This window comes from Pantherophis guttatus, chromosome 1 (assembly GCF_059756535.1).
Source record: "Pantherophis guttatus breed Tessera chromosome 1, ASM5975653v1, whole genome shotgun sequence".
NCBI classification, from domain to species: Eukaryota; Metazoa; Chordata; class Lepidosauria; order Squamata; family Colubridae; genus Pantherophis; species Pantherophis guttatus.
The window spans coordinates 340,109,770-340,122,801 of record NC_142063.1 but is presented as its reverse complement, the minus strand read 5'-3'; the positions used below and the strand labels follow the sequence as shown (position 1 = coordinate 340,122,801).

General features: G+C 43.5%; 1 protein-coding gene across 8 annotated transcripts in view; it reads right to left on the bottom strand.

Annotated features, from left to right (window-relative positions):
• Positions 1–13,032, bottom strand: part of ACACA (acetyl-CoA carboxylase alpha) — a 280,148-nt gene that overhangs the window by 200,223 nt on the left and 66,893 nt on the right. For all 8 annotated transcript variants that reach the window (XM_087883446.1, XM_060693230.2, XM_087883447.1 and 5 more), the window contains 6 exons: positions 10,006–10,167; positions 7,588–7,751; positions 4,308–4,458; positions 3,245–3,348; positions 2,142–2,223; positions 1,195–1,340 (listed from right to left, as the gene is read on the bottom strand). In XM_087883446.1, the coding sequence (XP_087739572.1) occupies positions 1,195–1,340; positions 2,142–2,223; positions 3,245–3,348; positions 4,308–4,458; positions 7,588–7,751; positions 10,006–10,167 (809 nt within the window). The remainder of the gene's footprint in view (positions 1–1,194; positions 1,341–2,141; positions 2,224–3,244; positions 3,349–4,307; positions 4,459–7,587; positions 7,752–10,005; positions 10,168–13,032) is intronic.

Below are 13,032 nucleotides of genomic sequence, written 5' to 3'. Positions count from 1 at the left end.
ACAGAGTGGAAGATTCACAAACCGTAAAGTTAAGAGATTGATAAGACCGGAGAGATACAGCCCCACCCTTATAGGCTGTGTGCCTTCCTTATCTTGGTTAGGGTTCTCCAAAACAATCCAGGATTTGACCTTGGGACAGAAGGTATAGGACCATGATGGTGAACCTATGGCACACGTGCACAAAGTGGCACACGAAGCCATGTGGCCCGGCACGCACAGCCTTGCCTGTTTGATTTCCGGGTTTCTGACGCGCATGAGTGCATGACGATCAGCTGTCCTTCATGCACACAGCAGTGCCAAAAATGCACCGGCCAGCTGATTGTTGGGCATGCATGCGCACTAGAACCCAGACGTTCGGCTTTTCCAGAGCATGGCCCCGACGAGCGTGTGTGTGCGCACATTTCCACGCGACCTTTTCGGCACGCACGCGCTCACAACCACTGAACTAATATGCTGAAGCTGACCAGGCTAAGGACGCCAGTCATATGAATGAATACCTGGTAGGCAGAGGCAGAATTTTTTTTTTTCCTCCCCAAAAACTAAGGTGCGTCTTATACTCCGAGTGTCTTATACTCCAAAAAATAGGGTAACTGAACAACTGCAGTATTCACTTAACAACCGTGGCAAGAAAGGTCGTAAAATGGGACAAAACTTACTTAGCAAAACTCACTTAGCAACAGAAATTTTGGGCCCAATTGTGGTCGTATTTTGAGCAACACTTGTATTGCAATCATGCCAAGCTGCAGTATTCTGGAAGCAGAAACATCTTAACCATCCAGCTTTATCCCTTCAGCCTACTGATAAGTTTTCGCATTGCCTTAACTAAGTTCCTGGTAGTAAGTAGAAAAGTTACTCAATGCACATTTGTTTGTACAGATTGGGGGTATCGAATTTCCTTGGCGCATCATTTTTAAAAAAATGAATTGCATATGTATGGGTGTGGATGAGAAATGTGTGTGCGTAGGTTTGATTATTAATGCCTCTTAAGCAATGAAAGTTGCTCCTCTTTCATTTGAATTTAAAGGGAACTATGATGACCACCCACTTATGGATTGGATAATGTCCCCCTTTGGCCACACTGAATGTTATGAAGTTGAAGGAGCTTTCGGGGAAAACCCTGAAAGGTTTTAGAGGGTGGCATCCTGGGGTCTCTTCCTCTGCTTGCAAGCATCCCTGGAAGCAATTCAACATTACCTGTCCACTTCTTCTTTCATGTAGGTGGTGTAGCTGCTCCCATCATAGGACAACAGGAGGCCTCCGTCACTTAGCCGGTGAACGTCAACCTCCACGCAGGAACCGTTCATGATGACAACATAGGAGTTTGGAGACTGCCGAGCTACCTGTGAGAAAGAGAAGAGCAAGAAGTAGAATAGAATAGAATAGAATAGAATAGAATAGAATAGAATAGAATAGAATAGAATAGAATAGAATAGAATAGAATAGAATAGAATAGAATAGAATAGAATAGGTTGGAAGGGACCTTGGAGGTCTTCTAGTCCAATCCCCTGTTCAGGCAGGAAACCCTACACCACTTCAGACAAATGGTTATCCAACATCTTCTTAAAACCTTCCAGTGTTGGAGCATCCACAACTTCTTGAGGCAAGTAGTTCCACTGATTATTTTCACTGTCAGGAAATTTCTCCTTAAGTTCTAGGTTGCTTTTCTCCTTGCTTAGTTTCCACCCATTGCTTCTTGTCCTGCCCTCAGGGGCTTTGAAGAATAGCTTGACTCCCTCTTCTCAGTGGCAACCCCGAGATATTGGGACACTGCTATCATGTCACCCCTAGTCCTCCTTTTCATCAGACTACACATATCCAATTCCTGCAACTGCTCTTCTTAAGTGTTAGCCTCCAGTCCTCTAATCAGCTGGTCTTTGCAGGCACCAGATCGCTAGAAAATGGCCTGAAAATGCCCCCCAAAATGGCCTGAAAATGGCCCCCCAAACACCCAAAAAACAGGCATGTGCACGCCGGCCAGCTGGTCTTCGGCTTTCCAGCGCTCCAGATGCGCACACATGCATGCACGTTCCGGTTTGGGCACGATGCCGAAAAGGTTCGCCATCACTGCTCTATACGGTCTCAGTCAAATGGTTGTCCAATCTCCTTAGGTACCCTTAGTTGTGTATCTGGTGCTACGTTACCTTTAGTACATATTTCTTCCCTTCGTAGATGAGTTCCACGTCCACTATGTTCAACAATGTATGTGCAGGCAAGACTTGGCCCCTGGAAGAGAAAGATTAATAACAGCACTCCATTTCTTGCCAATAGCTTTTCAAGGAAACCGTTAGGCTTCTAAAAAGGTAAGGCTAAAAGGACGCAGGTCTCTACAGGACCTTCATTAATTATAGCACACAAAAGAGGACGTCTTCTCCTCCAAGTTCTCCTTACTGAAGGAGGGGAAGTGGATCTCTACAAAGGAAGAGCCTTTTGGGGGGGAGGGCTCCCTTTTAGGGGATTCCCTTCCCAGAGAGACTTGATTAGCAGTCGAATTAGCAGGGTACAGATCTTCCTATTCCCCCAGGCTTTTAAAATACGTTTTAATTCATATCATTTCAATCGCCATTCATTGGGTGAAAGAAAGTGATTGGTCCAAGATCACCCAGCTTTCTTCACGCCTAAGGCGCAGGGCTAGAATTCACAATGTCCTGATGATTGGACCAAAGTCCACCCAGCCAGTTTTCAGGCCAAAAACGGGACTAGAACTCACAGTCTCCTAGTGATTGGCCCATTCAGCTTTCATGCCTAAAGTGGAACTAGAATTCAGCATCTCCCAATGACTGGCCCAAAGTCACCCAACCAGCTTTCATGTCTAAGGCAGGACTAGAACTCACAGTCTCCTAGTGATTGGCCCATCCAGCTTTCATGCCTAAGGTGGGACTAGAATTCAGCATCTCCCAATGACTGGCCCAAAGTCACCCAACCAGCTTTCATGTCTAAGGCAGGACTAGAACTCACAGTCTCCTAGTGATTGGCCCATCCAGCTTTCATGCCTAAGGTGGACTAGAACTCACAGTCTCCCAGTTTCTAGTCTGATGCTTTAACCATTACACCAAACTGGCTCTCAATCGGCCACTACTCTCTAGGAAATCAACCCTGCATGACTTTGTGAGTTGGACAAGCTTATATTTTCCCAGCACCAATTCTGCAAGATCACTTAGAACATACTCAAGGAAACAATTCTAGAGACAAGGTGACAAAGAGGAAGCTTTAAGAAATGCCAATGAAATGAAAATCTGGTTTTTACCTCTCCAGGGAGTGGAGAAAGTTGGAGATGCTATTCCGCAGGCTGACATCAGCCACGTGGAGAGCCCCACAAACCACCCCCAGCATGGTATCTGGTCTCTCCGCCTAGATGAAAAAGAGGGGAAGAGGCCATTTTAAAAAATTACTCACCTTTTGTATCACCAATTGTCAACTTTTCAGAGTTTCCTTCAGAAAACTCGGGATCAAAACGAGTGTTTTAAGCCCAATAGAATAGTTACTTTAGCCATTCATAGCTTCCAACTTCTTCACCATTCTTTTCTCTTCTGCCAATATCTTTTTCTTAATTTGTTCTAACCAAGTTTTCCTCCTCCTCCTTCCTCCTCGTGTGCCTCCTGTTTTATCTGGAGGCCTATTCAATCATCTGGAGAACTTTCTACTTTTCCAATGGCCAAACAGAACTGCCCAAGTGGACGCATTTGGAGAGTTCGCCAGCATGCGATCTGAGGGGTCCTTGGTGCTCTCTTCTGTGCGTGGTGGTTTTCTTAACAGATGTTTTATTACCAAAATAGGTAACATCATCAATGCCCGTGATGTTACCTTGTTGGGTAGTGAAACATCTGCACAGAAAACCACCAAGCTCAGAGAGCATGAGGACCCCAGGATTCAACCCTAAACCACAAATATTCTCTTCTGTTGGTACCACATATGGACATCAAACGCTTCAGAAAGCATGCAGATGAGAGAAATTTGCAGGGACATCAACCTAGCACTGATGATGATACCTAGTTGGGTCATGAAATGTCTGCAATAAAATCACCAAACTCAGAGAGCACCAAGGACCCCCCCCAGTTCTCTTCCTCCTCCTCTCCACAAATCCCACTCTCTTCTAGCACTGATGATGTTACCTAGTTGGGTCATGAAATGTCTGCAATAAAACCACCAAGCTCGGAGAGCACGAAGGTTCCCACAGTTCAGGCTACCTGAGCTACAAATATTTTCTTCTATTAATAGAATGAGATCTATTTGGCTCACTCCTACGGACAGATAATCCAAATTAAAATGCTGCAGTTTTTCTTTTATATTCTGTGCCAGAACACGATTACCTGCACTTTCTCTGCAATCAGTCGGTCCAGCCAACCAGTGTCAATGCAGTTGTGCTGAAAGCTTTCCGTTTCAAGCAGCTTAATCAAGTACTCCACAGTCGTTCTGAAGTCGCCTCGAATGGACAGCTCCTTCAGAGCAACGACCATATTTCTGAAGATTAAAAAAAAAAAAAGAGAGAGAGTGTCAGGTCTGAAAATAAACTGGAGAATATCAGCAGACTATCTTTCACTCTTTTTTCATCCTGAAGGCCCCATCCAGTTCCTGGTCCCTGAGAGGTCTATAACTGGGGTGTCAAACTCAAGGCCCGTGGGCAGGATCCAGCTCGCAGGGTGCTTGGATCTGGCCCATCGGGATGCCCTGGAAACAGCAAAGGAGCGGCCTGCGGTGCTTCTGCCAGCGAAAATGGAGCTCGGGAGGCCGCAACGGCTCCTGCAACTCTCTGCCAGCGAAAACGGCCCTCCCGAGTTCTGTTTTCGCTGGCAGAGGGACTGCAGGAGCCCGTTGCAACCTCCTGCGCTCTGTTTTCGCTGGCAGAGCGCTTGGGCTACCACAGCAGTGGTGGGTTCCTCCCAGTTCGGCCCGGTTCGGCCAAGCCGGTAGCGGTGATGATATGATGTCACCGAACCAGTTCTGCCCCCCCCTGCGCCCCCCACATTATTCTTACCTTTTATTTGGGCCCACCCCCAATCTATTGCTGCCTCCCGAGTCCCAGCTGATCGGATAGAAGGAAACAAAACTGTTTAAACTCTTGCCGGGTGGCTTCAAAGGGCCGCCCTACAGCTGATCAGTGTTAAAAGGCAGTGTGGTGGTAGACCGGTGCCTCCAAAAACAAATGAGTAGACCTCAGGTAAAGCTCTGCAAGCAGTTAAAAGCCTGGTAGACCAGTACCTCTGCTAAATCCTAAAGAATTGTCACATGACCATCAAACCATGCCCACAAAATAAGCCATGCCCACAGAACCAGTAGTAAAAAAATTTAGAACCCACCCCTGTACCACAGGCGCCAACATGAGTGACATCGAGTTGGCCACGCCCACCTTGCCCACGCTCACCCGGCCCCCAAGGTCAAACAAAACCCTGATGCGGCCCTCAATGAAATTGAGTTTGACACCCCTGGTCTATAACAGGATCTTTTATCTATTTACCTTAGTACAGGTACTCCTTACGACCCCAACTGAGCCCAAAATTTACGCTCTTGAGTGAGACAGTTGTTAAGTGAATGTTGCCCCAATTTACAATCCTCCTTGCCAGTTATTAAACACTGCAGTTGTTCAGTTAGTATTCAGTTAGAATCTGGCTTCCCCATTGATTTTGCTTGTCAGACGGTCACAAAAATTGATCTTCTGGGACACTTCGGCTGTCATATGTACAGGCAAGGTCCTCGACTTACAACAGTTCATTTAGTGACCGTTTGAAGTTACAACGGCGCTGAAAAAAGTGACTTAGGACCATTTTTCACACTAGTGACCATTGCAGCATCCCCATTGTCAGTTCAGAACTATGAGCAAGCGTCATCCATGATGACATCCAGGCAGGTGGGCAAAGCCTCCCACCGCCGCTACCGGCTTGCCTGAATCGGGGCGAATCTGTAGAAACCCACCCTGGGATCACATGGTCCCCTTTTGCAACTTTCTGGCAAGCAAAGTCAATGGGCAAACCAGATTCACGTAAGAATTGTGTTCCTAATTTAACAACTGCGAGTGATTCCATTAGGAAATGTGGCAAGAAAAATCGTAAAATCGGACAAAACTCCCTTAACAAATTTCTCACTGAGCAACATAAATTTTGGGCTCAATTGCGGTTGTAAGTCGAGGACTACCTGTATGTGCCAGGTGCCTGCATTTTGATGCTGCAACAGTCGTAAGTGTGAAAAACGGTCATAAGTCATTTTTTCCAGTGCCACTGTAACTTTGAGTGGTCACTAAATGAAAGGTTGTACATGAAGGACTACCTGTGTCTATCCTGGTAATAACTGCACTCTGATGAATACAATTGGAACTGGAATTTCCGTTCATAAGCAAGGTGGTGGTTGAGTGAATTGTGGTGATTTTATGACCTTTTTTTTTGCCACGGTTGTTAAGTGAATCACTGCATTTGTTACATGAATCATGGGGGCGTTAAGCGAATCTGGCTTCCCTCATTGACTTATGGGCTTAGTAGGTGTCAGCTGGGAAGGTCACAAATGGAGATCAGATGACCCTGGGATGCTGCAACCTTCATAGATACATGCCAGTTGCCAAGCGCTCAAATTTTGATCATGTGAACTTGGGGTTGCCACAACACTTACATAAGAACCAGTCATAAGTCACTTTTTCAGTGCCACCGTAACCCTGAACAGTCACTAAACAAATGGTTGTAGCAATAGCAATAGCACTTAGACTTACAGTACTTTTCAGAATATAAGACGCACCTTCCTTTTTTGGTGAGGAAAACAAGAAAAAGAAATCTGCCTCCCAACAATTTTGCCTCGTTGCAGAAAACAGCCTGCTTTACTTTCATTTTCATTTTCAGCATAGCTTGATTAGCACAAGAAAAAAAAAATCTGCTCCCAGCAATTTACCTCCTTGCAGCAAGCAGCAGAGGCCCCTGCAAAACAGCTGAGAGTCGGGAGGCCGATCCAAGGGACAATCAACTTGTGCTAATTAGGCTGTGCTGAAGCTGAAACGAGCTGTTTCTTCTTGCTGCTTGCTGCAAGGAGGTAAACTGCTGGGAGGCAGAGGCCAAAGGGTGGGGGCCAGTGGGTGGGCGGCAGGGGTGGGTTCTACTTATCTTTACTATTGGTTTGCAACAGGATCGCACGCGCAAGCTCGCTTCGCTCACACGCGTGCCTTGCTTCTGCGCAGGCACAGATCGCTTCTGATGACGTCAGGGTCAGTGGGCGGAGCCTTCCGCCAGTTTTACTACTGGTTCTATAGAACCAGTCTGAACCGGGGGCAACCCACCACTGGTGGGCGGGGCTACATTCGGTGTATAAAACACACCTAAATTTTCACCCCCTTTTAGGGGGAAAAAAGGTTCATCTTATACTCCGAAAATACTGTATATACAGCTTCACAGTGCTTTTACGGCCCTCTCTAAGCAGTTTACAGAATCAGCATCTTGCCCCCAACAATCTGGCTCCTCAGATTGTTGGGGGTCTGGGTCCAGATCATGGACTATCTGTAAAATATAATTCCACGCAGGCAACTAAGTCAAAGGAGATCAAACGCCTGATTCTTCTGCGATCAGCAGAGGAATTAAGAGAAGAGGGAAGTATTTCTCACTGTTCCCTCTTACTTACGAGATGGCTTCTTCACGGTTTTCTCCCCACGAGAAACAATGGCCGAACTGAGAGTCTGCAAATTCGTGAAGGCCTCCTGCGGCAGCCACACTGAAATAACCCCAGACGTTCTTATTACTGCGAAAGTTCAGTTCTTGGACTGTTCCAGAACTGGGTTTAAATCCCTGGAATATAAAATGGAACATTGTTTTTTAAACACACACACACACATCTGACTGGATTGGAATATTCATTTTAAAAGTCATCATTTCTTTTTTTATATATATAAAGTTTTATTGTTTTATTACTACACATTATGACAAACACGTAATATACAACATATAAACGTATCCTCTTTTTAACAAGCGTCATCATTTCTAACAGGGCAAGAGAAACATATTCCAGGATTCTACATTAGTGTTTTTCAACCTCAGCAACTTTAAGATGTGGGGACTTCAACTCCCAGAATCCCCCAGCCAGCAAGTTTATGATGTGTGGCCTTCAACTCCCAGAATTCCTCAGCCAGCAACATTAAGATGTGCGGCCTTCAACTTCCAGAATCCCTCAGCCAGGAACTTTAAGATGTGGGGATTTCAACTCCCAGAATTCCTCAGCCAGCAAGTTTATGATGTGTTGCCTTCAACTCCCAGAATCCCCCAGCCAGCAAGTTTATGATGTGTGGCCTTCAAGTCCCAGAATTCCTCAGCCAGCAACTTTAAGATGTGTGACCTTCAACTCCCAGAATCCCTCAGCCAGGAACTTTAAGATGTGGGGATTTCAACTCCTGGAATTCCACACATCTTAAAGGTGCTGAGATTGAAAACCACTGATCCATATCTTTATTAATCCTATTTATCGGGTGCATCATAACGTGTATAAACATTGTAGACACATAAGAGTATTCTTCAAAAAAAAATCCATTCCATATCCCTTGATCATGCTTCCTCCTCATTGTGGCATTTCTATCATTAATAGCGACAAGAATGCCCTTAGGTGAAAGTAGTAGGGTCAGACCAATTTCAGTGGGAAGAATTCAGTGACTTTAAGTTTAAACAGGAATGTCAAAAAAGAAGGTGTTGGAGAAGATAGAAAAATCAGAGGAGTGAATTCATAAAGTCCCCGGGGAACTGAGCTAATTGTTTCAGTCATTTAACACGCTCTACATGGGGCTACCCTTGAAGACTATTCGGAAACTACAACTGGTACAGAATGTAGATTCACAGAGAGTTTTAGGAGTCCCTAGGATGGCACATGTAATATCCCTTTTGCTCCCAGGTCCAATTCAAGGTGTGGGTGTTATTATTACTTTTAAAGCCCTTTATGGCATGGATCCAGGGAACCTAAAGAGCCATCTTGTGCAAAAGGGATTGGCCTATCCCACTCAATCCAGCGGAAGAAGCCTACTGAGATCCCATCTGCCAAAAAAAAAAACAATTGACTGACAGGGTGCAGGGGAAGGGCCTTTGCTGCTGTGGCCCCACTTTCTGGAATATTCTCCCACTGGAAGGGAGGTTGGCCTCCACACTTTTGATCTTCTGGAAGAGCCTAAAAACCTCTGGGTGGCTGAGAGAAAATCCTCACCTTCATGTCACTTGTCCTCTTGGGTTTTTTTAAAATCTTCTTATTGAATTTTCTTAACTGTAATCATTTTGTATTATTTTTTTTATCATTTTGTAAAATACCCACTTACTTCAACAGTGAGATGGGAAGCATAATTAATTCATCCATCCATCCGTCCATCCATCCATCCATCCATGAATCAATTTAGCTTTATTTTTCCTGGGACCACAATTTCAAAAAAAGACTCTACTTCATATATATATGAAGTACACACACATACATACATACATACATACATACATACAGTCTCCCACCTAGCAGGAAGAACTTGCTGGCTGTTAGAAAAGAAAAAAGCCCAGAATCGAGTGGATGTGATTCTACTGAGCTAGGGCTGCAGAAAAATCTTGGTTACGTAGGGAAAACCTGGCTAGAAGAAAAACATACATACATACATACATACATACATACATACATACATACATACAAACATACATATATTATAGCCCACCTTCATTATTTTTACAAATAATTGAAGGCAGTGAATATATATACGCAATGCACCTTCCTCTTCTTGCTTTCCCCATAACAACAATCCTGCAAGGTAGGTTGGGCTAAGAGAAGGTGATCCCATCTTTATTATCTTTGCAAATAAGTCAAAGTGGCGAATGTTATGCAACACACTTTCTTCCTCCTATTTTTCTTCCTCTTATTTTCCTCTTATTTTTCTACAATCCTGTGAGGTGGGTTGAGCTGAGAGAGAGGGACCGGCCCAAAGTCACCCAGCTGGTTTTCATGGCTAAGGTGGGACTTGAACTCGTGGCCTCCTGCTGCTTTCTAGCCCGGCGCCTTAACCACTGGGCCAAATATAAGAAGGCTCACCTCATCGGGGTTCTCACTGGTGATACGGGCTGCGATCACGTGACCCCGCGGACAAGGCACATGGGCCGAGCTGTCAAAGTCAATAGGGGTGTCTCCCCAGGGTGAAGCTCCATACATGATCCGGATATCTTTGATCCTGTGGAGAGGAATTCCCATCGCAATCTGGAGAAGAAAAAAAAAGGAAAATATAGCCCTTGTCATATTTAGATGCACAACAGAAAGATCTTCCACTGACACCACTAAGCATAAGTGTCCCAACATCTGTGCTGTGTTTTCTTGTTTCTACTTAAAAGGATCTATAAGTATTAACCAAGACTACGATTATGGAGTCATCTGAATTTCTATTTTCTCAGCATTACTGGTAATCCTCGATTTACGACGACAATTGAACCCAGAATTTGTCACTAAGTAAGACAGATTTTAAATGAGTTTTGTCCCATTTTATGACCCTTCTTGACCCAGTTCTTAAGTGAATCACTGCAGTTAGTAGTGCATTACTAAGTTAGTAATATGGTTGTTAAGTGTATCTGGCCACTGTCATAAATATGAATCAGTTGCCAAGTGTCCAAATTCTGATCACATGACCATGTGGATGCCGCAACGGTCATTAAATGTGATAAACAGTCACAAGTAACTTTTTCCAATGCCGTTGCAACTTTGAACAATCCCTAAATGGAAGTGAATGAAGGAAAAGATCTACCTGTATCATCCACTTCTTTTAATGACTCCATAATCCCTTGTGGGGCGGAGTCTAGGCAACTGAATGGAGCTGAGTGTTTACTGGCCGGATGCCCTTCCTGTTGCCAATGCAGAGTTTTGTTCAGCAGATATATTCTCATTGTGCCCAGAGAGAGAAATATCAACCTCTACCTAGGATTGAACTCACAGCCTCCTGATTGTGAGGCAAGAGCTCTACCTCCATGCCATCGCACACTCAAAAAAATCTACCTGTATAAACTCTTTAAATCAGTATTTCTCGACTTTAAAATGTGTGGACGTCAACTCCCATAATTCCCCAGTTAACTAAGGAATTTAAAATCAACCAGTCCATCACCAATAATTGATAATTTCCTGATCTATTTTGTGGAGAGCTTTCATCCATAAATTTAAAGGTGCTATATTTTTGAAGGACGGTTTTTGGCCTTTTATTGGTAGAGCCCAGAATGTTTTTGAAACTGGACTGAAACAGATTTCCACCCCTTATTTTCAGTCAAAAATAAAGTTTAATGCTCAAGGAGAGAGAGATGTTTAATCACACGAAGGCTTTTGATCTTCTAGGCCACAACAATTTTTAGGGAGCCATTGAAAATCTGGTTATCCTGGGCTACCTCACCTGCCTATTGGAAAATGTGTATGAGGGCCAAGAAATGAGAGTCAGAATAGAAAACAGATAGTCCTCAACTTACAACGGTTCATTTAGTGACCAAAGTTACAGCAACACTGAAAAAAGTGACTTACGACCGTTTTTTATGCTTACGACTGCTGCAGCATCTCCATGGTGATCAAAATTCAGACCCTTGACAAGTGACTCATATTTATGACGGCTGCAGTGTCCCAGGGTTATATGATCATTTTTAGTGACTTTCTGACAAGCAAAGCCAATGGGGAAGCCAGATTCACTTAACAACCATGTTACTAATTTAACAACTGCAGTGATTCACTTAACAACTGTGGCATGAAAGGTCGTAAAATGGGGTAAAACTCACTTAACAAATGTCTCACTTAGCAGCATAAATATTGGGCTCAATTGTGGTCATAACCTGAGGACTACCTGTACGGAACAACTGAAATGGTAGAAAATTGAGAAATGTGCCAAGATTGTATAATGGTCTCCTTATTTATATAACTTCCATTGCAGAATACATTATTCAGATTACATTATGGGAAATGCTAGGTTAGAACAATTGGAATTGTCACTGGCACATCATTAACTTCAAATATGCTGATGCTGCTACTTTGATAGTTTTTAACAGGGAAGACTTAAGGAAACCCTTATTGATGGTAAAAGAAGAGAATGGCAAAGGTTATAGTATCTTCTGCTCAATATTTTAAAAAAATCTAGAATTTTGTCAAGAGGCAATGCTTTAATGGTATGGTTGTTCATCGGTATAGTTGCACACTGTCATGAATCTTTATTGATTTGGTGGTGTGCAACTAGAATAAATCGTAAAAATGATCTATATTTTTTCATAATACTTTGGTTATCTGTAAACTATTATGGGTATAGAATATAAATAAATGCATGAATGAATATCAAAGAGGAAAAAAACTACTTTTTAAATACACATAACAGGTTTATTGTCCTTTTGGTACAGTTTTTATTTAGAAATCTACAAATGGTTGCAAATGTAAAGAAAAAATAAAGGAAGGAAGGAAGGAAGGAAGGAAGGAAGGAGAAAAAGGAGAGGGAGGAGGGAGGGAGGGAGGGAGGAAGGAGAGAGAATAAGGGGAGGGAGGGAGAAGGAAGGAAGGAAGGAGAAAGAATAAGGGGGGAGGGAGGGAGGAAGGAAGGAGAGAGAATAAGGGGGGAGGGAGGGAGGGAGGAAGGCAGGAAAGAGATTAAGGGGAGGGAGGGAGGAAGGAAGGAAGGAGACAGAAAGAAAGGAAAGGAAAGGAAAGGAAAGGAAAAGCAAAAGCAAAAGCAAAAGCAAAAGCAAAAGCAAAACAAAACAAGAGTAAAAAATAGTTGAAGAAACAAGAAAAATAAGCAATTTCTAATTTTTTTTTCAACAGTTACAAACAAACTCAATAGCCTGTCTCCCTCTTGATATTACAAAAATCCCTCCAATCTCTTATTTACTCCTTTTTCAAGCATCAAATCGTAAATCTTCATTTCACTTTTTTTTTTCCATTTCCAGCAAAAAGTCCATAAACGGCTTCCAGCCTTTTATTTTTTTTTAAAAAGTATGACAGCTGCATTTTCCGAAGAAAGACCTCAGAAACTCATAACCTCTCTCCAAAGTCAAGTTCGCCTCCATTACACACAAGACGGAAACACCGAGTACCAAAATGTTCCCCTCATGTGAA